General features: G+C 48.3%; 1 protein-coding gene across 1 annotated transcript; it reads right to left on the bottom strand.

The window, feature by feature from the left end:
• Positions 1-324: 324 nt before the first annotated feature.
• LOC109783733 (probable calcium-transporting ATPase 6, plasma membrane-type) lies at positions 325-23806 on the bottom strand. Its single transcript, XM_040388670.3, has 7 exons — positions 23334-23806; positions 5182-5236; positions 3149-5085; positions 2901-3059; positions 2139-2310; positions 1636-1934; positions 325-1094 (listed from the first exon to the last, which is right to left on the bottom strand). Exons 1-7 carry the CDS (start codon positions 23739-23741, stop codon positions 789-791), a joined length of 3336 nt encoding a protein of 1111 aa, XP_040244604.1. The 5' UTR covers positions 23742-23806; the 3' UTR covers positions 325-788.
• Positions 23807-26921: the final 3115 nt, after the last annotated feature.

Genomic DNA, 26921 nt, shown 5'->3' with positions numbered 1-26921 from the left:
AATTTCTAAAGTATTTGAAGGCATTGAGTGTGTTCTTTTGAAGATTGGGGACTCGTACGGGCAGCTTTTTAGAAAACAAAGGCATCTTATATTGTGTTAATATGATGTGAAGCTCAGGTATTGTTAGATCATTTTTTTTCCCTGCAGTTTGTGTAGCTATGGATGTCCGCAGTAACCATGTAAGGTCAAACATGTGCGTAAAATTTCTACACATGACCTTTAGTCATCTTTAAACCTTTCACAGATAACACATTATGCATACATATATCTGTCAGAAAAAAGAACTATTAAAAGGATATCACTGGATCAACCAGGCAGAGAAAATTGTTGGAAACAGGCGCAAACCCTCTTATTCAGATTTATCTCCAAACATGAATAGTTACAACTTACTACAATCTACACATGAATGGAAGATGCATAGCACCGGCCGCACATCACAATAGATGCCGGTATTTCTACAAGGAGTTCTTCACCTAATATAGCCATCCTGAACAAAACTGTTACGTATGTACTTCCAAATTCCAATCCACACTCTGCAAAAGCAGAAACCGTGACAAGTCCAATTGAAGCTATGTACTGAAACCATAATGTACACCCTCACCCATTATATACTTGAACTGATCTAATGCTCCATGTTTCCCTGTTTCCAACTTCCAAATTCTAAACTTATCTGGTCATTTTTCCTTCGTCATAACTAAACTGACAAAGCAACCCAGACAAGAGATCCTGATCACTGGTTGACAGGGTTGAGACGGTCGAAATGGCTGAATTTGCGCACCGTCTTGAAACTAGAGAGCTTCCGGGCCTTCAGGGATCAGCTCATACCCGTGCGGCTTGGCAAATCTCTTCCCAGATTCAACTGGAATGCACTTGAGGATCACGGAGACGATCATACTAACCGAGCCAAGAACGATGCTGAGCAGCCATAGTTCCAAACTCAATGGCACGGTGTTTGCAAAAGTTCCAAGAAGTTCCACTATGATCACTTGGAATATTACTGTAGCTGTCAATATGCCGACAAAGATCCAATTTCTGAATATCCCTCGGAAGACGTTGATCTTGTCCATTTCCCTGCTGTTTATTTCGTTGAAAACCTGGAAGCATGGCAGCATATTAAATGCAAATTCCTCGTTAAAATGATGCACTGATTCCTATAGTTTCACTGCAAATCTCATTTTTGAGTTAATTGACCATATTTGTACATTGTCGCATAGATTTTCAAATATGATTGGACAGTATGAAACCTGAAGTTCCAAATAAAAATAGCCCACAGAACCAGAACCGAATATCCATTTCTGAGCCCGGGCTCATCTGCACCCGGTGAACGGTAAATTCAAAAAATAAATACTAAAAGAACTGAACTGTATATATTAAGCTTGCACCTACTAGTAATACAAACATTTGGTCATGTTTTCTAAAGAACCTACATATAAGTTTGAGGTTAATTTTAACACATGAACATAGAGAGAGAAATAACAATGACTGAGTTAAATACTGTGTATGTGATCTCATCCGCAAGGAAAACAGTAAATAATTAGTAATCTGCATAATGACATGTGATGACTTTGAAACCTTGCTGAAAAAAAATACGCAGAAGCAACAAATATCTTTCCATGTAAAATTAACTCCACATACCTGGCAAAAGACGAAAGAGTTGAATATGAGAGTGTTGATCGTTTTATCAGCAGTTGGACCTTCAATATTAAGGAGTCTCTTTCCAACTATCATGAGGGTGCCCAATACAAGGAGCTGGTACAAAGCCTGGCCAAGAATATTTCTCCACATAACCTTAGTGATAAAACTATCTCCGCGCCTTACAGGAGACCGTTTCATCATCTCTTCATTTGGCGGTTCTGTTGCTAAGGCCAAGGCTCCTAATGTATCCATGATCATGTTAACCCATAGCAACTGGACGGCAGTAAGCGGTGCAGTTCCTGCAAGTTAATTCAAAGTGTCAATATATATGGAATGGTTCTGAAAAGTTACATGATTAAGGAGAAAGACCAGAAGTTGGTGCACATGAATTTCGTTCCGCATAAGATGCACAGAAATTCCTTCTGTGAACAACATGTACACAAGCTCCAAGGAAGTCATTTGTTAGATCAAGAATATCATACTGGTAGAGAGTGTGCAAATACCTATGACACACGCCGAGACAAAATTCACTATCAGAGCCACTATATTAACTGTAAGCTGGAACTGCACAAACTTTTGAATGTTCAAGTAAACCGCACGCCCCCATCTAGCAACATTTACGATAGTTTTGAAATTGTCATCCATTATTATAACATCAGCATTCTCTTTTGCGACCTGCATCAAATAGCATGGTTAAATACTTTATCACAACAAAGTCTTATACACAGCTTAAATGGTACTGTAAAATGAGTACTCGTATATGTTTTTTCAAGACCATACAAAATGAATATTGTTTCAATCAAGGGCAGAAATTGACATCACGCAAAATAAATGAGACTGGATTTTGTCAGTTATGGGTTTTGAATTGCATAGTTGTGCAATGTGCATCTCAATAGAACCCAAAAAATAATCATAGATATGCAACATGTCTACAAACCATCCATAATAGGGAAGTCAGTTTAGTTATCTAGTGAACAGTGTTTGCAAGGTGCTCACTCTTATTTAAATTTAATAGGGTATCTAATCTGGCTCCCACCTACTGTTACACGTCAAGGATCACTAATCTATGAAATGTTAATACAGCATGGAAGCACACAGAAAATATTTCTTATAGACAACTGACACAGAGTTTCAGAATGTCTGCGCTCTGCAGTAGATATTCAAACTGAAGCTACTGGACCCTTTTTTCAAGAACAAGTTACTCAACATATGGTGATCATGGAAGCCTAAAGCAGCATACATTAGACAGAAACATCAAGAAGTACCTCAGTGCCAGCAATACCCATTGCCAGTCCAATATCTGACTCGCACAATGCCGGGGCATCATTGGTTCCATCACCAGTAACTGCGACTACCTCTTGATACATGCTTTTCAGGCTTGTTACCAATTTGAACTTGTCCATAGGCAACGAACGGGCCATCACCTGTACTTAGGAAGTAGATTTAACTAACATTGGACCTTCAGATCCATAAAACAATTAGTGGAAAGCAAGCATGTTAAGTAAAAGTAAACCTGAATTTTAGGCAGGAGCTCCCTCAGTTCATCTGAGCTCTTATCATGAAGCTCGTGTCCTTCTATCGCTATCCCGTCCTCGGTTAATATTCCACATTCCTTGGCAATGGCTTTTGCAGTGTTGATGTTGTCTCCGGTAACCATCCTTACCGTAATACCAGCAGCCATGCAGGTCATTACTGCATCCCTGACACCCGGACGAACCGGGTCCTTGATACCGAAAAGCGCTATTAGCGTGTAACCATTTTCTGGTATAGTTTGCTCGTCAGAAAACTCATCAAGGTCCTGAAATGCAATGCAAAGTGTTCTCAACGCCTCAGAAGCAAATGAATTGATTATGTTTAGGACGTTTTGCTTCTGCATATCTGACAATGGTACTATGTCCCCTTCACCGTTCAGCATGTCATTGCAGTGTTCTAGAATAATTTCTGGTGCACCTTTACAGAAGGATCGGAAGCCTCCGTTTGGTAACTGTATTATCACTGACATCTTTTTCTTGACTGAATTGAAAGGCTCTACTCTTACTCTTTGAATCTTATTGTATTCAGTATATCGATCTCTTTCTACGGTCAAGCCGAACTCCAACAATGCTGCTTCAGTTGGTGTGCCCAAGATGGTCCTTTTGCCATCATCTCCCTTCACCACCTCGGATCCGGTGTTCACAAATATGCCTTGTACAAGTATTGCCATAGCTCTTTCTGAAATTACAGATTTTAGCTCACTGATTTTAGCATCGCCATTGACCGACTTGGATACATCACTGATCCAAACCTTATCGACGATCATGTGGTTGGTTGTCAAAGTTCCTGTCTTGTCGGTGCAAATGCAACTGACTGAACCCATGGTTTCACATGCCGCGAGATGCCTGACTAGTGCTTTGTCATTCATCAACTTCTTCATGGCAAATGCAAGACTAAGGGTCACGGCCAACGGTAGACCTTCAGGGACTGCGACCACAATGATGGTCACGGCAATAGCGAAGTAGTTGACTATTGTCAATGCGTCGTTTGCCGACCAATTCATCAAACCAACAGCCATTCCCTTGTTAACCAAGAACCTTCCTAGTAGTACCACAAATGTGAGAATTGCAAACACAAGTCCAATCTGCCCAATGATCGTAGCCACGCCATTCAGCTTAACTTGCAAAGGAGTTTCATCCACTCCACTGTCACTAAGAGTGCCCATGATTTTCCCCCACTCGGTACGTGAACCGACGGCAGTGACAAGCATCTTAGCCGTCCCATCAACCACCTTACTCCCACCATGGAGAAAAGGCTTTTCTTCAGAAACTTGAATTGGCTCACTCTCACCTGACAAGCTAGATTCATCTACCAGTAGGCAGTAGCCAGATATGAACAAGCCATCTGCAGGAACCACATCACCTATCGAAAGATGCAAGATGTCGCCGACGACCAAGTCATGGATCAAAACCTTCTTGGTTTTCTTATCTCTAGTAACAAGAACATATATCTTCTGCTTCTCATGGTCCAGCTCCATAAACTTCCTTGACTGCTTGTAATCACTGGAGGCAGTAACTAGTACCACCAACAAAATGCTGAGCATTATGCCAAGACCATCATATATACCCTTCGGCCACCCCTCGGTGGCTAGGCCCACCACCAGAGAAACCAGAGCACACACTATGAGAATATTCAGAGTCAGGTCATGTAGTGCATCCCACACAAACATCCAGAAGCTTCTAGCGGGCTTCTCGGCGTGCTTGTTAGTACCATACAGTTTCTGTCTGGTTGTTATTTCAGTTTCATTGATACCATCTTGCAGAGAGGCTTTGATTTTCCTAGATATTCCGCTGGTTCCACCATGCAGCTTCAAGATTGTCGAATCTTCGCGCATGCCAGTAATTTCTGCCAGTTCATCCGGGCTGATAGAAAATCCTTCCTCAATGAGCTCATGTGTTAAGTGGTATTGTTTTACGCCTGTGTGGTTAAAGGATAAAAAGTGAAAATCAACATAATAGTTATGACAAGATAAAAAGACACATGCTACTTCACGATCAGTTGACGAGACCTCACCATTGATAAATTGCAATGCTGCCCTGTGCACATTAATCACAACCTGGACTTTTCCCTGAAAAATAAGCATCTCTAATTAGACCAAATAAATAATTGACTTCCTCATACTGAAAATATGAAACACTTCTTTTTTGTAGTTTAACTACAGTAACCAAAGTAGCCTAAAAATATAGCCGCCTAAATAACATGAATAGATTCCACTTTTGACACCCTAAGATGGCAAGAGTGATAGTGACCACATTTAAAGAACTTGCCACTAATATATAGGATTTAAAACTTGAATACCAGAACATACCATCTTTTACTGTTTGCCCCATTCTGATAAGATTGGTTTGCGCGTCAGCTGTAAATGACAGATGACTTGGTTGCAAAACTTGAAATTCTGGGTGATACTTATTCATGCAAATTTTATAATATATTTAAATTCCTAATTTTATTTTCAGTTACATTAAACCAAACATAAAAATCCTTAATAGATTTTAATCTAACTTTAAAAATCCTATAGGTATATAATATATTATACTACACATATTGTGATTTTTTGTGGAAATTTCATTTTAATAAAATTTAATTAATTCCAATTTACTTCAAAAATTCAGTTTAAACCTTAGTGCCAGTCTTTTCTCCAAAAAATATATCCTCCCTTATAAATAAAATGTTGAATTATATACTTTTAAATTCTGAATTGAATGGATCTTCGTCATATATTAAGTCTTCAAGACATCATTCAACCATCTACACATTAGCTTGACAGGCGAGCCATGCTAGTCAAGGGGTCACAAGCGGTTAAACATGGAACATTTTGGTATTTAGGTTTTAGATTTGATACACGTTGATGAAAAATTCTTTCAATGGGGTTGTCGTGGAATTGTCACGGCAGATGTCCTTGGGCTAGGACTTAGTCGTGGAGCCATCGCAACTAGGAAGCTTGAAGGGGTTATGCGGGACAAGGAACACGAGGGTTTATACTGGTTCGGCCCCTTACGGTGAAGGTAAAAGCCTACGTCCAGTTCGAGGTGTTATTGATTAGGGTTACGATCGCCAGGGAACTAAACACTTATCCCGGCTCTCGGAGAGATTGTTGTCGTCCCCAAACCGCTGCCGGGTCGTCCCTTTATATAGGGAGGCTGACGCCCAGCAGCCCTTAGAGTCCCGGCCGGCTCATAAGAGTGTCCGGCTCGGGCTCTAAAACAATACTTGCCTTACACTACAAGTCTACTATAACAATGATTGTAACTACGGGCTTTAAGCCATATCCGGGTCTCAGCCCATCTCTGGCCCATTATCCTGAAACTTAGCTCCGGGCTTCTGGTAATGATCCTTGGAGTAACCCGGCCCTCCTGGCGGGTGACCCCCAGGTCTATATCCTCAACATTAGGCCCCAGATTGACTTGAGCCGGCTCGTGTCAATCTTCAGCTCCGCAGTCAGAAAAAAGCTCCGGCTTATCATTCATGTGAAGGTCATAACCCGGAGTGACGTCATCCTCTGGACTCCGGGTAATCCGCCGTGACGTCATCCTGCACTAAATCCGTTTTTTACTCCGCCAGATCCGCAACGGATCTTTGCTTTTACTGACCTTCCGAGAATCGAGGCGCCGTGAGGGGGGAGATAACCACGCCGTGGCCTCCTCAAATCCCGCGCCCGCTTATGACTCGGCCTTATAAATAGGCCGGCCCGGCACTCTCTTCTTCACATTCTCCTTCTTCTTCCTCGCACTGCCGTTCCTCTGCCCGAGCTTCTGCCGCCGCCGCCGTCGCACCCCTGGTCTTCCTCAACCCGGCCGCTGCATCAACCTGACTCGGACCAGATAACGTCGGCGACCTCTGCTCTTCTCCAGCTCCGGTGAGTCCCCTCTGCCTTACTAGCATAGATCTAAGACAGAGTTCATCTGTGTTCTTCATGTTCATCACTGTTACCGCAAGTTTCGGTAACCCCTGTAGCCACTGCCCCCGTTGATCCTTAGGCTTGTGTAGAACCACCGCGGTAGATATCTGAGGTTCATTTCTTCTGCAAGAACACCTCTTTTTACTGCATAAGGACTGGGTTCCATCTCAAGAACCTCCCTGCTTCTGTTTTTTAGGTCTAGAAAACTTTCTCTGCTCCGACTACTTTGATCCAAAAAAGTTACTGTAATATGTGAAATCTGTTTACCACACTTAGTAAAAACTGCAGTCCTTGAATCTTGGCGGCTTATATTTCCGACTTAGAGAAAACACGCGCCGTAGAACTTTCCGGTTTAAAGAGAATCATGCTCTGTAGTATCCTCCGACTTAACCGCAGTAAGCCGTAGACGACCAACTTATCCTGAAAGCCCCGACGGCTTAGATAACCCACCGTATCAAGACATACCATTAGTCCCCTTCATAAGCCGTCATTGTAACTTGAATGATATACTCCGGCTTATAATTAACCCGGACACTTTTCTCTTCCTCGTAGACCACCAACCGTCACCATGCCTCCCAAGGCTCCCATCACTTGCAACTGGATGAAATCCAGCGTCACCGAAGAGACCCTGGCCAACTTCGTTAAATCCGGATATCTGCCTAAGAAGGAAGTGATGTCCTACCGTGCCCCTGACCCGTCCGAAGAAAGGCCACAGCCGAGAGACGGGGAGGTAGTGATCTTTGCCGACCATATGAGCCGGGGCTTCGCACCGCCCGGCTCAAAATTCTTCCGGGACGTGCTCAACTTCTTTGATCTTCGGCCTCAGGATATAGGACCCAATTCCATATCCAACATCTGCAACTTCCAAGTTTTTTGTGAAGTATATCTTGGAGAAGAGCCGAGTCTGCTGCTCTTCAGAGAGCTGTTCTATTTGAACCGCCAAACCGAGTGCGCAAACGGTCCAAGTCTAGAGTTAGGCGGCATCTCCATCCAACGGCGCAGGGATTGTCTGTTCCCTTATGCAGAACCGCCAAGTCACCCCGAGGACTGGAACATGACTTGGTTCTACTGCCAAGACACGTCCCCGGCTGATGAGAGCCCGCTGCCCGGCTTTCGCCCAACGCGCCTGGAGCCAACTCATCCATTATCCGACAAACTGACTGCCGCAGAACGCCAGCCTCTGCTTCCAACGATCAACAAGATCAAAGCCCTGCTAGGCAATGGTCTGAACGGAATTGACCTGGTCCGGGTCTGGATCTCATGGCGGGTGATCCCATTGAGCCGCCGCCCCGGCTTAATGTGTGAGTACACCGGGCGAAAGGATGACCCGCAGAGGCACAGTCGCAATGATCTTCCAGAAGACGTTGCTGAAGAAGAGACCAAGGCTCTTTTAAACGAGAGCCTGGCAGACTGTGGAAGAATCGGGCTAGCCCCGTTCTGCAAGACCAATCCAGCCCCAGCGGTAAGCCGCTGACTTTAACCTTTCCATTTTGTTTTACCTGTCATCTTACTAAGAGCTCATTACTGTATTTCTCAGGCTGATGATAAATTCTGGCGGGTCAAGTATGACCACGAGGCGGCCAAGAAGGCCAGGAAGGCGAAGAAAGCCGCCAAGAGAGCCGCCCCTCGCAAAAAGGGAAACAGACCCACTGCTTCGGAGCTGCTGCAACTAAGCGATAGCTCCGAATCAGAGGTAACCCTTAAATCTTTTAAATTCTTGCAGTATATGTTGTCTGATGCTGTCCGCCTTATCAACACTTGCTTATTGACAGGATGACACCGGCGCCAGTAACCCGGTGGTCGAAGAGGTAACATCACTTTCCTCCGGCTCGGAGCCTTTACCACAGCTGAAAGTCCGAAGGGTAACCCGGAAAGTAAGCTTTTCCCATCGATTAGCTCACCGAGACCCTCAATTTCTTTTGAAGCAGCAGGTTCACGAGAGCCGGCGTCACACCCGGGCCCGCAAGGACACCGACCTCTCCACTGGGTTACCCGACGCAACGAGGAAACGCCGCACTGAGGTTTTTTCTCACCTGTACCCTTTTCATCCGTTGGCGGGTGTCATCCGTCAGCCACTCAACTCTTCTGACTCCAATTACCAGGAGACCTCCCCCTCCTCGGGTGACTCCATGCAGTCAAGTCTGCCGGCCTTCAAGACTGCCCCCGGGTAATAACAATCTCCTTACATTATCTGTCTGTACTTACCCTTTGTATGCCTAACACTTCTGCCTTTTCAGTGCCCAGGCAAAGCTCACCAAAAGAGTAAAGAAGACCAGGTCAGCCGGAGTGCCCGACTTGCCTGAGCCGGAGACGACGGCTCAAGAGCCGCCAGTCGCCTCCACCCCTGAAGCCACCATTCCCATGGATACGGCGCCTGAAGCCCCACCAGCTAATGACCCGGACGTGGTAATTACCCGGACGGAGTTTGTTGAGCCGGGAAGGCCGACCGCGCTGGCCAAATGCTCCGCAAGGGGGGAGTTGCTACAACCCCACCGGGTGAATCTGGATCTCTCCAGCTATACCGACTTAAGTATTGGAGAACTCGTCTCAAGCTATATCAGCCAGATTCACAAGAGCCGGGACGCCGAGATCGCCATGGTCAACCAGATCCAACACAAATCTGAGGTAACCTTCTGCTGTTCTCTTACTTTCCGCATAGTGATCCTTGCCATTCTAGCCCCCAAGTCTAGGACTTATACTTGAATATGTTGTAGACTTTAGATTCCGGCTTACTGAACTGAGCCGGCCGTACATAGATAGATACGTTCAATATGCATTAGCCCCCAAGTGCCAAGTGTCTTTGCTTGGAAAGCGCTTGGGACTTTATAGGATGACTGTTAATAACCCGGAAATATATGCAGGCTGTTGGCAAGAAATTAGAGTCAGACCTGGCGGATCTCAAGAGCCGGCTGAAGGCACAAGAGATGGAGACCCGAAAGGCAAATGCCAAGTTTGTCTCCAGCATCGCCGCTCAGGAAAAGTTGAAGACTGAATTCGACGCTGAGCGGAAGGCCTGGGCTGAGGAGAAAACTGCACTGGTGACCCGGGCAGAACAGGCGGAGAAGGCCCTTACTGAGAAGACCGCTGAGCTCTCCGGTCTAAAGCGCCAAGTGTCCCAAATGGTAGCTGCCATCTTCGGTAAGTCGCCTCACCGGCTTTCATTCACATTGGAATGTTTACATCTCTTAACTCATCCTTACCACCGGGTCATCTGATGTTGTTAAACAGGTTCCAGAAGCGCCAACTTGAACCAGAGCGTGGTCACCAAGTTAAAGGCCGTGTACACCCTGGTGGAACAGCTCTACACCGGGTCACAGCGGGCTTTAGCTGTGGTGGCCCTGTCGAATGAAGTGCCGACTCATCTGGCCGAAGTCCTGCGCCGGCTCGCAGTTCTGCCGCAGCGGATCCAGGAGCTACGACGAGCATCCGCGAGATCCGGAGCAATCGCCGCACTGAGCCGGGCCAAAGCCTTCTTGCCGGAGCTAGACCCGGCAGACATCGCCCTGGGTTATCCCAGCCTGAAAGAAGACGGCTCAGCGTTCGACCAGAAGGACTTCGCGGCTTGTGTGAAAGCTGTGCGCCCGGTAGCCACCATCATCGGGAACGACACCGATTTAACCAAGTATCAGCCGGGATACAACGCGGAGAATCAGAGGATTCCAACCCCTCGCTATGAAGCCATCAATCTGATTCCTCCGGCTCGCCAGCACACCTTTGCCCCGGAGATTAACCCGGACGGGTTAATTGACGAAGAAGCTCAGTTCGAAGCTCTCAGCGGCATCAACTGGAAGTCGTCGACCTTCGAAGCCTTGGGATCAGCCGAAGCAGAAGATGAGCCGGGGACTTCAACTCAGCAGGCGTCATAAACCGGCTAGCGGCTCACCAAACAACGCCCATCCTTGAAACTTTGAAAGATTTTTGTAATAGAGTAGGTGCAACAATTTATCTCTGCCGTGCCATCGTGCACGTAATGAATGCTGAAATCCTTTGAAGTCATTCTTTTGATGCTCCTCCGGGTCGGAATTATCCCTTTGTCCTTCTCAACCTTAAAAAGTGCCTTTAAATATCTGCATAGAAAGGCAAATTACAAGTCGCAAAGCGGCTTACCGCCCTGAGAATCAGGTGTTTGAGATGGATAACCCGGGATACGAACCAAAAAAGATCGGTCCTTAACTATACTCGAACATAGCTGTGATGACACACTTAACAGCCTGTAAGCATACTTCCCGGTTAAATAGCCCGGGTAGCACGGTTGGTACCTTAACTCGAATTTATTTGTCTTGATGACATCCATGATGCTCAACTAACAAGATAAACCAAAATTAAGCCGCCAAGTGAAACCCGGCAGTACATACTTTGACATGATCAAAGCAAGTTTGTGGTAAAATATAAAAACTTAAGGGCTTCCGGTTCGAATACGACCAGAAACTCGGTCCAAAGGGGTTAAGCTAAGATTCGGATACGATCATATAGCCCCCAGTGGGTTTGGCGATGCCAATCAAGAGGGTATCGACAGCTATGTTCTCTTTGGTTCGAATACGACCCATGTTTGAACAGGAAGCCCCCAAGTGATTCTGAAAATTTGTTTAACGACGCTGATTCGAATACGATCCACGTCGGTTCTCAGAGGGGTTACACTATGATTCAAATATGACCAGAGGCAACTTCCCAATGAGCTCGGCACTTTGCCAATCAAATGGGTATCGACAGCTATGTTCTCTTTGGTTCGAATACGACCCATGTGTGAACAGGAAGCCCCCAAGCGACTTTACTGCTTACAGCTAGATTCGAAGATGATCATAAGCCGGATCTTCTGTAAGTCAGCATGTAACAGCACACATTTTTGGAAGAGAGCAAAGGACAGAGGTCCTGCTTTATTGCTTTATCATAATATATATATGGCTGAGATAAATATGTACATCACAAGAGTCGGAAGCTCAAGTGTAGTAAGGCCGAAGCTGAGCTATGTTCCACGGCCGACGGGTCTCCTCCTCAGATTTACGTGAGTCCTTATGCTCCCGGATATCAATGAGGTAATATGACCCGTTGTGCAAGTTCTTACTGACCACAAAAGGCCCTTCCCAAGGTGGGGATAACTTGTGTGCATCTGTTTGATCCTGGATGAGCCGGAGCACCAGGTCGCCCTCCTGGAAGACCCGGGATTTGACCCGGCGGCTATGATAACGGCGCAGGTCTTGTTGGTAAATCGCTGAACGGGCGGCTGCCACATCACGCTGTTCGTCCAGCAAGTCCAGAGCATCTCGGCGCGCCTGTTCATTATCCGTCTCAACATAAGCCGCCACACGAGGTGAATCATGACGGATGTCGCTGGGGAGAACTGCTTCTGCTCCATAAACCATGAAGAAAGGCGTGAAGCCTGTAGACCTGTTAGGAGTAGTGTTGATGCTCCATAAAACGGAGGGCAACTCCTCCACCCAACAACCTGGCGTCCGTTGCAAAGGGACCAAGAGCCGGGGTTTAATGCCCTTCAGAATCTCCTGGTTAGCTCTCTCAGCTTGACCATTGGATTGGGGGTGTGCCACTGAAGAGACATCAAGCCGGATATGCTCTCTTTGACAAAACTCCTCCATAGCGCCTTTGGACAGATTAGTGCCGTTGTCTGTTATGATGCTGTGTGGAAAGCCGAAGCGGAAGATCACCTTTTTCATAAATTGAACCGCCGTGGCTGCATCGCACTTGCTAACTGGCTCAGCTTCCACCCACTTCGTGAATTTGTCCACTGCCACCAAGAGGTGGGTCTTCTTATCCTTGGACCGTTTAAAAGGCCCGACCATATCAAGCCCCCAGACCGCAAAGGGCCAAGTGATCGGGATCATCCTCAATTCCTGAGCCGGCACATGAGCCCGTCGGGAGAACCTTTGGCAGCCATCACATTTACTGACCAAGTCCTCTGCATCAGCGTGAGCCGTCAGCCAATAAAAACCATGACGGAAAGCCTTGGCCACAAGAGATTTTGAACCGGCATGATGGCCACAATCCCCTTCATGGATCTCGCGCAAGATCTCTTGACCTTCCTCAGGGGAGATACAACGCTGGAATGCCCCTGAAACACTGCGATGATGCAACTCGCCATCGATAACAATCATTGACTTAGCCCGCCGGGTTATTTGCCTGGCCAGAATTTCATCCTCAGGCAACTCTCCCCGGGTTATATAAGCCAGATATGGCATTGTCCAGTCTGGTGTGATATGAAGAGCCGCCACCAGTCGTGCCTCCGGGTCAGGGATAGCCAAGTCCTCCTCTGTAGGCAACTTAACCGAAGGGTTATATAGGACATCCAGGAAAGTGTTAGGCGGCACCGGCTTTCGCTGAGAGCCGAGTCGGCTTAAAGCATCAGCCGCCTCATTCTTCCTGCGGTCAATGTGCTCCACTTGATATCCCTGAAAGTGCCCGGCAATGGCATCAACCTTGCGGCGATAAGCCGCCATTAGAGGATCCTTAGAATCCCAGGTGCCTGATACTTGTTGAGCCACCAAGTCTGAGTCACCAAAACACCTCAGCCGGCTTAAGCTCATCTCCTTAGCCACCCGAAGACCGTGGAGCAGAGCCTCGTACTCAGCCGCATTATTAGTGCAAGGAAACATCAACCGTAGCACATAATGGAACTTGTCACCTTTAGGGGAAGCCAAGACCACACCAGCCCCCGAGCCCTCCAGCTGCCTGGACCCATCAAAGTGAATAGTCCAATAAGTGTTATCCGGCTTTTGCTCGGGTACTTGTGACTCTGTCCAATCATTGATGAAATCTATCAAGGCCTGAGACTTAACAACAGTGCGTGGCACATATTTGAGGTCATGAGGTCCAAGTTCTATAGCCCACTTAGCAATTCTCCCTGTAGCCTCTCTGTTCTGGATAATATCACCGAGAGGGGCGGAACTGACCACAGTGATGGGATGACCTTGAAAGTAATGCTTAAGCTTCCGGCTCGCCATAAATACCCCATATACGAGCTTCTGCCAATGCGGATACCGCTGCTTGGACTCAATGAGCACCTCACTGACATAATAAACCGGCCGCTGAACCGGATGCTCCTTACCTGCCTCCTTGCGCTCCACCACAATAGCCACGCTGACAGCTCGTGCGTTTGCCGCTACATACAGTAGCAAGGGCTCCTTATCAACCGGAGCAGCAAGGACGGGGGGCTCTGCCAGTTGCTTTTTCAAATCCTCGAAGGCGGTATTAGCTGCATCATTCCAGACAAAGTTATCAGTTTTCTTCATCAATTGATATAAGGGCATAGCCTTCTCACCCAAACGGCTTATAAACCGGCTTAACGCAGCGATGCGACCCGCCAAACGCTGAACGTCATTTATACATGCCGGCTGAGCTAGAGAAGTGATAGCTTTGATCTTCTCTGGGTTAGCCTCAATGCCCCTGTCAGAAACCAAGAAGCCCAATAGTTTGCCTGCAGGAACACCAAAAACACATTTGGCCGGGTTAAGCATCATCTTATAGACCCGGAGATTGTCGAAGGTTTCCCTTAAGTCATCTATCAGGGTTTCCTCCTTGATGGATTTAACCACAATGTCGTCCACGTAAGCGTGAACATTGCGCCCGATCTGCTTATGAAGGCAATTCTGCACACAACGCTGGTAAGTCGCCTGTGCACACTTGAGTCCAAAGGGCATAGACACATAGCAGAAGGCTCCAAAGGGAGTGATGAACGCCGTCTTCTCCTGGTCCTTAACTGCCATCTTAATCTGATGATACCCGGAATAAGCATCCAAGAAACTTAAGCGTGCACAACCTGCCGTGGCGTCAATGATTTGATCGATACGGGGGAGAGCAAAAGGATCAGCCGGACACGCCTTGTTCAAGTCCGTGTAGTCCACACACATCCGCCAGGTGCCGTTCTTTTTAAGTACGAGCACCGGGTTAGCCAACCACTCTGGGTAAAAAACCTCAACAATGAACCCGGCCGCCAAAAGCCGGGCCACTTCTTCACCAATAGCCTTCCGCCTCTCTTCGTTAAACCGTCGAAGGAACTGTCTGACCGGCTTAAATTTTGGATCCACATTGAGAGTGTGCTCAGCGAGTTCTCTAGGTACACCTGGCATGTCAGAAGGTTTCCATGCAAAGATGTCCCTATTCTCACGGATGAACTCGATGAGCGCGCCTTCCTATTTCGGGTCCAGATTTGCACTGATGCTGAACTGCTGAGACGAGTCACCTGGAACAAAATCAACAAGTTTAGTCTCATCGGCTGATTTAAACTTCATTGCTGGTTCATTCTCCGTGGTTGGCTTTTTCAGAGAGGTCATATCTGTTGGGTCAACATTGTCTTTATAAAATTTCAACTCTTCTGTGGCACAAACAGACTCTGCATAAGCCGCGTCACCTTCCTCACACTCCAGAGCCACCTTCCGGCTGCCGTGAACTGTAATGGTCCCATTGTGACCCGGCATCTTGAGCTGTAAGTACACATAACACGGCCGTGCCATGAACTTGGCGTAAGCCGGCCGTCCGAATATAGCATGGTATGGACTTCTTATCTTGACCACCTCAAAGGTCAACTTCTCCACCCTGTAGTTGTTTTCATCACCAAAAGCCACTTCCAATTCGATCTTGCCGACTGGATAAGCCGACTTACCGGGTACCACACCATGGAAGATAGTATTTGACTGGCTGAGGTTCTTATCAACTAGCCCCATACGACGGAAAGTCTCATAATAGAGGATGTTGATACTGCTGCCTCCATCCATGAGTACCTTTGTGAACTTATAGCCTCCCACCTGAGGAGCCACTACTAAGGCCAGGTGGCCCGGGTTATCCACCCGGGGAGGGTGATCCTCCCTACTCCACACTATGGGCTGCTCCGACCACCGTAAGTAGCGTGGAACCGCCGGCTCAACAGAATTAACAGCCCTCTTGTGAAGCTTCTCGTCTCGTTTGCACAAACTAGTGGTGAACACGTGATACTGTCCACCGCTAAGTTGCTTCGGGTTGGTCTGATAACCCCCCTGTTGCTGTTGATGACCCTGACCAGACTGTTGATTGAAGCCCCCTTGACCGTTCTGAGGACCGGAATTTGACCCGCCACCCGGGCCATGAGAGCCGCCAGCGCCGGAGCCGCCTGCGCCTGGGCCGCCGCCCGGGCCATTGTAGTTTTTAAAGGCCTTCATGATAGCACAATCCTTCCACAGATGAGTCGCTGGCTTCTCTCTAGAGCCGTGTCTCGGACAAGGTTCATTCAACAGCTGCTCCAGAGAAGGTCCTGACCCGCCGCCTCGGGGAGGGGGCCTCCCCTTGCGTCGCTGGTTGTTGCCTTGGGTGTTGGCTACGAACTCCAGGCTGCCATCGGCCTTGCGCTTGCCTCCTCCTTGATTCCCCGGGTTAAACTGAGGGCTCTTTCCATTGCCGTTCTTCTTTCCCTTCCCTGTCCTTTCATCATCTGAAGGGGGATCCTTGGTACCATCGGAATCAGCGTATTTGACAAGAGCCGCCATTAGTGTACCCATATCCGTGCAGTCACGTTTAAGCCGCCCAAGCTTCATCTTTAGGGGCACAAAACGACAGTTCTGTTCTAACATCAAGACTGCAGAGCCGGCGTCCATCTTATCTGATGAATGTATGATCTCCTTGACCCGGCGAACCCAATGGGTCGTGGACTCGCCCTCCTGCTGCTTACAGTTAGTCAGATCCACAATTGACATAGACTGCCTACAGGTATCCTTGAAGTTTTGAATGAACCGGGCCTTCAGCTCAGTCCAAGACCCAATGGAGTTCGGTGGCAGCCCTTTTAACCACGTGCGGGCTGTTCCATCTAACATCATGGTGAAATATTTGGCCATGGCCGCCTCGCTGACCTCTAGCAGTTCCATGGCCATCTCATAACTCTCAATCCAGGCCGCAGGCTGTAAGCCAGCTGTATAGTTAGGCACCTTCCTAGGGCCCTTGAAATCCTTAGGTAAACGTTCATTACGGATGGCCGGCACCAAACAAGGGACACCCCCGGTCCTGGTAGAAATACCCACATCAACGGACGCCGTTGGATAAGCCGGGGGGGTCTGATAAGCCGTCAATTGCGGCACCTGCTCCGCCTCTTGCCGTGCTTGGTCTGCGGCGTAGAAGGTTCCAACATGAGCCGGGCCATGGCGTCGGACATTACTTGAGCCGGTCGCCGAGACCATGTGCCGGCTGTAGCTCGGGCTCTGGCCTGGGCGAGGAGTTGAGTGGATCCTGTCCCGGCTGTAGGAGTACGCCTCTTGCTGCGCTAGGGCCGTCTGCAGGAGTTCCCTGACCCGGCGGGTTTCCACGGCTGCCGGAGAATTGCCGTCAACGGGAAGAGCCGCCAGTCGTGCTGCCGCTGCTACCATGTTCTCCAGCGGGTTATCGTAATGACCCGGGGGTATTGGCACATACTGAGGCGGGGCAGGGGGCGCCTGGGGAGGCCCCATTACTAGTGGCTGAATAAGGGGTCCCGACCCGGGCGCAATGACCCCTGGTGGGTTACTGGATCCCGCACCCGGCGTGTTGAATAGATTGCGCGGATCGTAAACCGGCGGGAGTCGAGACTGGGCCTTCTGATGCCTCCTTCTCATGACCTCGTTGGCCGCGTTCTGATCCATCGTGAGTTGGAAGGACTGCGCCTGAATCAACTGAGCCCGGGCGTCGAGAGCCGCCCGCTCCGCCGCCAGCCTGATCCCTTCTGCTGCAAGATCCTCTTTTGCTTTCATCAGATCCAATTTTAACTGTGCCACCTCCGCGTCATGCTGGGCTTGATCTGCCGGGTCAACCGTGGCAGTTAACAGGGCCGTCATCTTATCTGTGAGATCCATCAGCACCTGAGCCGGGGAAGGCTCCGGATTTTCTGATCCGGTAGCGGGGTTCTGAACAGGCTGCGCACCAGCCATAAAAACTCCGACCTGACTTGGCGGCTCAAAAAGGTCCGGAATACTGTTGCCATCGGAATAACTCATGAGCCTGCCATCTTGAAGTTGGTACAACGAGTTTGACTCATCAGCGGCCGACTCGCCGTCAGAGCCGGCGGCCGCCTCATCCCCAGACCCAGATGGATCGGAGGGCCTTCCATGGATGCATCCCACAAAAGCGCGTTTTAAGGCAGGCCGGGCCCGGGCGGATCGGGCGCGCTGAGCCGTTTCGATGAGATCGGCGCAGAGACCCGGCTCGGGGCCCGGCTCACCAATCTTGCCAATGAAGACATGAATTCCGCCAAAGGGGACCCGGTACCCGTACTCCACTGAGCCGGCGTCGGGGCCCCAGTCCGCGTCGTCGATGTAGAGCCTGCCGCGACGACTCTTGGTCATCCGGCCCACAGCGTATCCCTTGAGCCCTTCGAAGCTGCCCTTCAAGAACTCAAATCCACCGTGCGCTCGCCCCACGGTGGGCGCCAACTGTCGTGGAATTGTCACGGCAGATGTCCTTGGGCTAGGACTTAGTCGTGGAGCCATCGCAACTAGGAAGCTTGAAGGGGTTATGCGGGACAAGGAACACGAGGGTTTATACTGGTTCGGCCCCTTACGGTGAAGGTAAAAGCCTACGTCCAGTTCGAGGTGTTATTGATTAGGGTTACGATCGCCAGGGAACTAAACACTTATCCCGGCTCTCGGAGAGATTGTTGTCGTCCCCAAACCGCTGCCGGGTCGTCCCTTTATATAGGGAGGCTGACGCCCAGCAGCCCTTAGAGTCCCGGCCGGCTCATAAGAGTGTCCGGCTCGGGCTCTAAAACAATACTTGCCTTACACTACAAGTCTACTATAACAATGATTGTAACTACGGGCTTTAAGCCATATCCAGGTCTCAGCCCATCTCTGGCCCATTATCCTGAAACTTAGCTCCGGGCTTCTGGTAATGATCCTTGGAGTAACCCGGCCCTCCTGGCGGGTGACCCCCAGGTCTATATCCTCAACAGGGGTAGTTTTTTTTGTCACAGTTTCCAGCTTGTAAGGTAAAACACGGAATTTACTCAGATAATAATCGCCACCTATATTACCATGATAGAATATTTCCGACATGGCATTCATTCCGTTGACGACTTCCTAAAATTGTTGTGTAAGTCTAAAAAGGGTCTCTCGCAAAACTAGGAAAACCTAGTCCTCAAATTGTAAAACTATATATATTTGGTCCCTCACACCGCCATAGTGGTACGGGTAATGGTAGTGGCTTGGTCTTAACCAAACTTGACATGATGACAAATTATGACTATTGACCTTGCCACATCAACGTCCATCTAGGGCGTGTTTAGTAGGTCGCATAGAGCCCAACAAGGCCCGCGCGGGAGAATTTGGCCCATTCGACTGCTCGCATACACTATTTGGCCCGCATAGCACGAACTTTAAAGCTGCTCCCAGCCGGGCCCGCTAGGAACACTTGAATCGGTAGTTTTTGGCGAGCCAGGCTCGGCCGAAGCAGGGGAGGGGAAAACAGCGCTGAGCTCGTGCGACCACGAAGATGGTGCGAGCTCGCGCGCATCTCCGAAAAATCGACGGGAGGTGTGATTGGGTCACCCTATATTGCCCCCTTCGCCTCACTACCAAAACTCCTACCACCCATCTCCCCCATTTTGAGCTTTCCCTCCAACATGCATCGGCACTGACGAGCAGGTAAGCAACGCTCCTTCTCCGGCAGGCGATCCACGGCGGCGGAGACTCCTCTCCTCATCTTCTCCAACCGTTTCCACATCTCCCTCGAACTGCAGGAGTTCAATCACCCCCTTCTCTGCACACGTTGTAGCTAGATCTGAGAGCTTGTGGTAGGGTTTGATGTTTGAGCTTGTGGTAGGGTTTGATCTGTGAGCATCTTGTAGCATTCTAGGGTTCTATCGTGTACCAATCTGTGAGATTGTGATGTTGTGGTAGCTATTGGTGGTGGATTTGCATGCTAGGATAGTGTCAAACACAATGGATTGGTAGCTAGTTGTGATGTATGCTGCTTATATGTGCTTTGTCGAGCTAAATTGTCTAGTAGTGTGTGATATGCTTATTGTCAATGTGTGTTGCGATTGTAGGACATGACCACGCAAACGCAAGATCTTAGTCAGGCCATTGTCTTGTCCGAGAGCCAGTACCCTCCATCCAATGTTGAGGACTCCCAGCCCCCCTCGATGACCAGATGCCTGCTGATTAAGATGTGTTTGAGGTTTCTGGCATGGGTCCTCGTTTTGTGCCTACACCCTTTGTGCTCGCTGAGCCAACTGCTGCTGCTGCACAAACGACAGCTGCAAAGGCAGAGAAGGATGGTAGGTGGAACAACATGAAGTGAGTCGTTCATGTCCACGTTCATGCTTAACAAGATGTGTGAGCTCATATCTAGTGGGGCTAGGACTAACAAAGGCCTCAAGTAGGTGCACTTGAACATCATTGAGAAGCAGGTGTTCGAGTTATGTGGCGAGGAGGTGACCTCCACCCAGGTCTACAACCACCTCAGGAAGTGGAGAGCGAGATGGATCACATTGTCCAAGCTCAAAGACATTACCGGCGACTCATGGGATCAGAACACTTGCTCGATCTTTCTAGAGGCAGAGCACTACACCAGCCACGTCGCGGTTAGCTCACGCCCCCCTTGCTTTAAGCCTGTCAACCATTGGCTTCTCGCAACTAACAACGTTGTTTTTCATTCTTAGGACCACCCGAAGACGCGGACTTCCTCAACACACCCATCCAGAACTACAACTAGATGCAGCACATCTTCTCCTTTGGGCTGGAAGCCGGCAAGCATGCCATGGGCTCCGGTGAGCCTCTCAGTTTTCCCATGCCTGAGTTCCCAAACACCCAGGACACAGAAGCAGTCCTTGATGGCCCTGACAAGCCCTTTGAGCACGTCCCTGTGCTTGGTAGGAAGAGCAAGAAGGGGGGCTTGATGGAGGAGGATATCAGTGTCTTCACCAGCATGACTAAGGCCGTGAAGGAGGTGGGAACTGCCATATGGGAGAGCAAGTCCATCGACGTCCATCCTGACCTGTACACCACCGTCATGGACCAAGGTGGCTTCAGCCAAGAGGCTCTCATGGCTGCTCTGAGCCACCTGGTGGACAACAAGGCCCATGGTATTGGGTTTGCTGCCATGGCAGACGCTCACATGGTGCTTAGACTCAGGAGCTGGCTGGGCAAGCACTACTACTAGTATTGCCTCTTGTGTTGATTACTGCGTGCATGATCCTCGACGGCGATGGTGCCGACAATGACAATGACGACGTACATTTTGTGTAGCTAGGGCTTGAAAACTACTTGATGATCTGTATATTTTGCTGAGGTGGTATATACTAACCCCTCACGCTTACGGCAAACTTGTGGTGGTAGGATTACACCCTCTTTTGGATGTGGTGGCAGGATGACACCATAGTAGCTAGGTTGAACTTGCTATGACGTATAATCATGCATGCTTAATGTTGCTCTTCTGCTCCATTGCTTGCTGCTTGTGTGCTCCATTGCTTGCTGCTTGTGTGCTCCACTGCTTGCTGCTTGAACTGTTGCTCTTCTGCACTACTAGGACAAGTTGCATGTAGTGTTCATCAGGAGGGCTCTAGGGATTTACATATCATGAGAAGCATCCAATCAACAAGGGACGGCACAGCAGCCAAGCGGCAGACGATGCTTACTCCAAGTTTGTGCGAAAGCAGGCATGCAATGTTGAAATTGGCAAGGCGGCGCAACACTTTGGGCTCGTCATCATCGTGCAGTTTTGTCGCCATTGCAGTGATGTGGCGTTGGTGTGCTAGCTGTCATCGTGTGTAAGATCGAACGGGTAAGCTCACCACGTAGGGTACAAGGTTAGCACAACTCGCAGCCTGTGTGCAACCAAACAACGTGTAGTTGCATGAGTTGAGACAATGCATGACGCCAAACACCGTGCGGAAACATATCCCCTAATGCAGGCAGCCTCGATGCGGGCAACCAAACGAGGTGTAGATGTTGATTTTTTGCATGTTATCCCTCAATCAGACCCAACTGAGACATGTATACTCCAAAGTCTCAGATCACAACCAAACATGCCCCTAAACCCGAGGGGCATGCTGCTACTAGGATAAGTTTGGCATGTCGCGTTGCTTCTCAGCAACTAACCATAATGCTTGCACGGCGCGAGATATCATTTCTTGAAGCTGCGGCTTTGTCGGAAAGATGATGGGCGGTGGCAGCTCCAAGGTGGTGCTTGGCATGGCCAGGCTCATCACGTGGCACGCATTTGTGAAGATGGACGACAATCCACGGATGAACACGATGGCAAGCGCCGCCTTGGCAAGGTAGTTCCTAGGCCTCCCCGCAATAGTCATACAATGACGGCAACGGAAATGGAAGAAGTCACTGTGATGGCGCACCGACTCCATATGCTCATTTTGCCTCCTCTATGACCACATCGAGCGAATTGTACTTGTCTTCTCCAAGCTCCTTCACAAAGTTCTTCATGCACGTTTGAGTTGCGCGCGCGGGGGGGGGCTGTTGAATCACGATTAAAACAAAACTGGGTCACGCCGTCCCAAACCACCGAAACGTGTTTAAGGAATCCAAAGTATCTGATTTTTTAGTTGAGAGCCTAGGTTTTCTGGTGTTGAAGTCGAGAGACCATTTTTAAACATCCGCAAACAGGACCGGCCCAAAAATATTTTATTTTCTCTTTAATAATATATAAGAGGATATAACAGCGGGCATGGACCCCGCCGTTACCTGCCCTAGTGTATATGCTTGTATCACCTCAACTTGAATTGAATTCCATGACACAATCTGCGGTTGTGCAGTTGTTTTCTGAGGGATGAAGAATGAGCCCATTATTATGCGCGCGCTCAACTACCCGTGGCAGTTGACCATGAATTTTTCTCTGGTCGTGCAAGTGCAAAGCCAGCCGGACGGTACGGACACAGTACACACACGCCTTCGACCACGAGAGGTCGAGAAGGATTCAAGCCAGGGAAGGCGAAACGTGCAAGCTACATGTCGTACGCGTGCAGAATCCAAGCTAGCCACCTTCCCACGACACAGTTCAATTCAAACGAAGGAAGAGCGACACGACACCACATGCTGCAAGTTGGGGAATATTTCCACCATGAGATTGAGACCGGGACGCATATCCTTGTCACGAATCGATCCATGGTCACCGACGCACGTAGTCCGGATGAAGTTTCCTCACACTTTCGCAGAGGCTTTGAACTAACAAGTTTCAGCGAAAGCGACGGCGGCGAACAATTCGTGCGGCGCTGGCCTCTTTGTCTTTGGGACTGCAGCGATCGATGGCCGGAGAGGCGGAGATGGGAGGGAGGGAAATGGTGGGTGGGCGAAGGAGCGCGCGTGCGTACCAGGATCCTGCGGCGCTGGGCGTCGTCGATGGCGCCGAGGGCGGAGAACTCGCGGAAGCGGCGGCGGCGGTTGCGGACGACGAGCCCCACGGCGCGGCGCCACCGGAGGCGGGCGTCGCTCGGCGGGTTCTTGGCCGGGATGTGGAAGTACTCGTTCAGATACCCCTCCATGCTCGTCCAGCTGCTCCCTCCTCCCTCCATGCCTGTCTGCTCCTCCCTCTCCTCTCCTGTCTGCCGTGCTTTCCGTTGGTATCCCTCCTCTCTCCTCGGTCTCGTCAGCAGAAAAAAGGGAGCGCAACCATGGAAGCAGTATATATATACATCCCAAATATTATTATGGCCGGGAGGGAGGGAGACCTCCAAATGAACAGTTTGAGAATCGAGACGCTTACATTTCTGCAAAGGCATTAGGCATTATAGTACGGGCGGGGAGACGGCGATGGGGATGAACTTTCCACGCGAGTTTACGCGACTTCGTCCAATCGGTCAATACCGGTATGGAAACAAGGACATCCGGATTGATGTACACGCCCGTCTTCGTGTGATAAGATCGACCGAAAGATGCTTTTGATCGATCCACTTGATTTAACTAGTCCCCACCAGGCTGCGTCTCTAAAAAAGAGTCGTCCACCAGGCTGCGATTTGCGTCGCATCTAGTCAAGACCTCCGCGCTGGCTTTTTTTAACACAGTACATACGCAAGCACTCATACATATGTGCATACACTCACCCTATCAACGTACACACGTCGAAGAGACTGAACCGGCATATCATCTTGTAATGATTGTAGTGTATTTCAATGAGATAGTGATGTACTCCTTCTGTAAACAGGGACCTAAACGCTCTTATATTTCTTTACGGAGAGAGTATGAAACATTAAATTAATAATATGTATGCAAACATAAAATTTATATTGTATTTTTAGGGTGGTACAAATTATATATTACTAGCAAAATGGTCCGTGTGTTGCAATGGGAGAAAAAACTCATAATTTTCAATGGTCATGACCACGTTTTGCTGCATCAACGAGATACACTATCACTCTCATTTTCTTGAAATTGTGAACAATTTTTGAAAATCATGAATACTTTTTAAACTCGTGAGCCTATCTGAAATTGTGAACATTTTTTAAATTCATGAACATTTTTACAGATTTTTGAACATTTTTTGAAACAATGAACATTTTTTGAATTCATGAACATTTATACTATTTGCAAAAATGTCTTAAAATTGTGATCATTTTCAAAACATTTTTCTTAAATAGGAGAACATTTCTAGAAACGAGGAACATTTATTGGAAATTGTTTGGTGGAACAATTTTTGAAATTCACGACCATTTTTTTATTTAGGAACATTTTCTGAAATGCATGGTCGTTTTTTAAATCAGTGAACATTTAATGAATCATATATTGTAAGTCATGAACAGTTTTTGAATTTCTGGAATATTTTTCAGTTCATGAACATTTCTTTAATTGGCGAATTTTTTCTATTTCATTATTTTTAAATATATTTTTTATTTCATAAAATCATGAACATTTTTTGATTTCCTGAACATTTGTTTTCGAGATTGCAACTTTTTTAATATGCGAACACTTTTTAAAAATCACGAACATTTTCTGAATCCATAAACATATATGAAATATTAAAAAAATTATTTCAAAATGTTCATTTTCTAAACTTTTTTGAAGTCCCAAATTATTTAAAGTAGAAAAAAACTAAGACGAAAAATAAAAAAGACATTTAAAAACAGGCCTCCCGGACATGGGCCGGCCCAAATGGGCGCTTTGTGTCTTCTCCCGGCGCGCAGAGCGCAGTATAGAAGGTTTTTGCTGCATGGGCTGGCCCAGGCCAGGATTCTCCTGCGTGAGACGGTTTTTTATCACTTATAGGTGGCATTGGGGGGGGGGGTGTAATATTTTGCAAATTTAGGGGCATTTTGGTGACGTACCGCGAGAAGCAATAGCCCCTTTATTATTATTAAGTATAGATATTTAATTGTTGTTTTAGGATGATGTTTAAATTAAGTTTTAGGATAATATAGAAACATCTAGCACATACGCGTATGGATCAATGACACATGTCAAAAGAGAGAGGGCACCGAAAACTTTGATGCAGCACCGTCTTCAGGCATGGTGGTGGCTGTCATAGATGAAGTAGGCGGACGAGCATCAAGGATATAGTGGAACTTGAGCGAGCAACCGCGCCAAGATGCTCCCAAAAACTTTACCGTCTCTCACCCAGTGCAGCTTCTCAAGGGGCGCGGTTTCGGAGGACTATTCTCGCGTATTAATTTAGTTCTTACAACAAGGCACATATAATATTAGCCCAAATTGGTACTTGAGGGAGTCCTGGATTAAGGGGTCTCGGGCGTCCGGCCTGTTATCCATGGGCCGGACTGATGGGCTGTGAAGATATGAAGGCCGAAGACTATACTCGTGTCCGGATTGGACTCTACTTGGCATGGAAGGCAAGCTAGGCGATCTATTATGAAGATTTCCTCCTATGTAACCGACCTCATGTAACCCTAGATCACTCCGGTGTCTATATAAACCGGAGAGCATAGTCCGGATAGGACAGATTCATTACCGTATACTCATAGGCTAGACTTTTAGGGTTTAGCCATTACGATCTCGTGGTAGATCAACTCTTATAACACTCATATTCATCAAGATCAATCAAGCAGGAAGTAGGGTATTACCTCCATAGAGAGGGCCCGAACCTAGGTAAACATTGTGTCCCCCGTTTCCTGTTACCATCGATCCTAGACGCACAGTTCGGGACCCCTTACCCGAGATCCGCCGGTTTTGACACCGACATTGGTGCTTTCATTGAGAGTCCACTGTGCCGTCGACAAAGGACTTGATGGCCCCTTCGATCGTCAGTAATGACGTGGTCCAGGGAGAAGCCTTCCTCCCCGGACAGATCTTCGTATTCGGCGACTTCGCACTGCGGGCCAACTCGCTTGGCCATCTGGAGCAGATCAATAATTATGCCCCTGGCCACCAGGCCAGGTTCGGAAGGTTAAACTACGTCGCGGATATCCGTGGAGACTTGATCTTCGAGGGATTTGATAACGCGGCGATCGCTCCCCCTTCCTCCGATGAACATGACCTAAATCTGTCATCGGAGCACACCCAGGAGATGGATCCTGTTGCTGCAACGGCCTCAGTACCAAAGCAGATCGCGCCCTCCGAGGCCATAAAGTCCGCGGCGTTGGAGCCGCACACGGACTCGACATCCTGCAATGCTTGCGCCAACGGAACCCCGGACTCGTTTCCGGCTGCACGTTCCGGACCGGATACACCTGCGGACACCGAGCTGGATCGGTTGTCGATTTTCAAATTTAGCGCCGCAGACGTCTTCCAGCATTCGGCTTTGGGTGAAGTACTAAATTCTTTGAAGAACTTGTCTTTGGAGGAAGACTCGCAGCCGAACTATGTTCGGTTCAAATTAGAGGCGGATGACGAAGAATTTTGCTTCCCACCCACCACCCACTTCATAGCCACCGTCGACGACTTAACCGACGTGCTTAACTATGGCTCCGAAGACATCGACGATATGGACGACGATGCCAAAAAGGAACAAGGCC

This window comes from Aegilops tauschii, chromosome 1 (genome assembly GCF_002575655.3).
Source record: "Aegilops tauschii subsp. strangulata cultivar AL8/78 chromosome 1, Aet v6.0, whole genome shotgun sequence".
Taxonomy (NCBI): domain Eukaryota; kingdom Viridiplantae; phylum Streptophyta; class Magnoliopsida; order Poales; family Poaceae; genus Aegilops; species Aegilops tauschii.
The sequence above is the reverse complement of the archived record's forward strand: the minus strand, read 5'-3'. Positions and strand labels throughout refer to the sequence as shown.

What these genes read in the sequence shown, in the direction of transcription:
- LOC109783733 (XM_040388670.3), bottom strand. Translation starts at nt 23,741, where the DNA reads ATGCCTTTGCAGAAATGTAAGCGTCTCGATTCTCAAACTGTTCATTTG. An exon ending in TGTCTCGGCGTGTGTCATAG is followed by an intron (nt 1,935 to 2,138) that starts GTATTTGCACAC and finishes ATTAACTTGCAG; the next exon opens with GAACTGCACCGCTTACTGCC. An exon ending in ACTCTTTCGTCTTTTGCCAG is followed by an intron (nt 1,095 to 1,635) that starts GTATGTGGAGTT and finishes CCATGCTTCCAG; the next exon opens with GTTTTCAACGAAATAAACAG.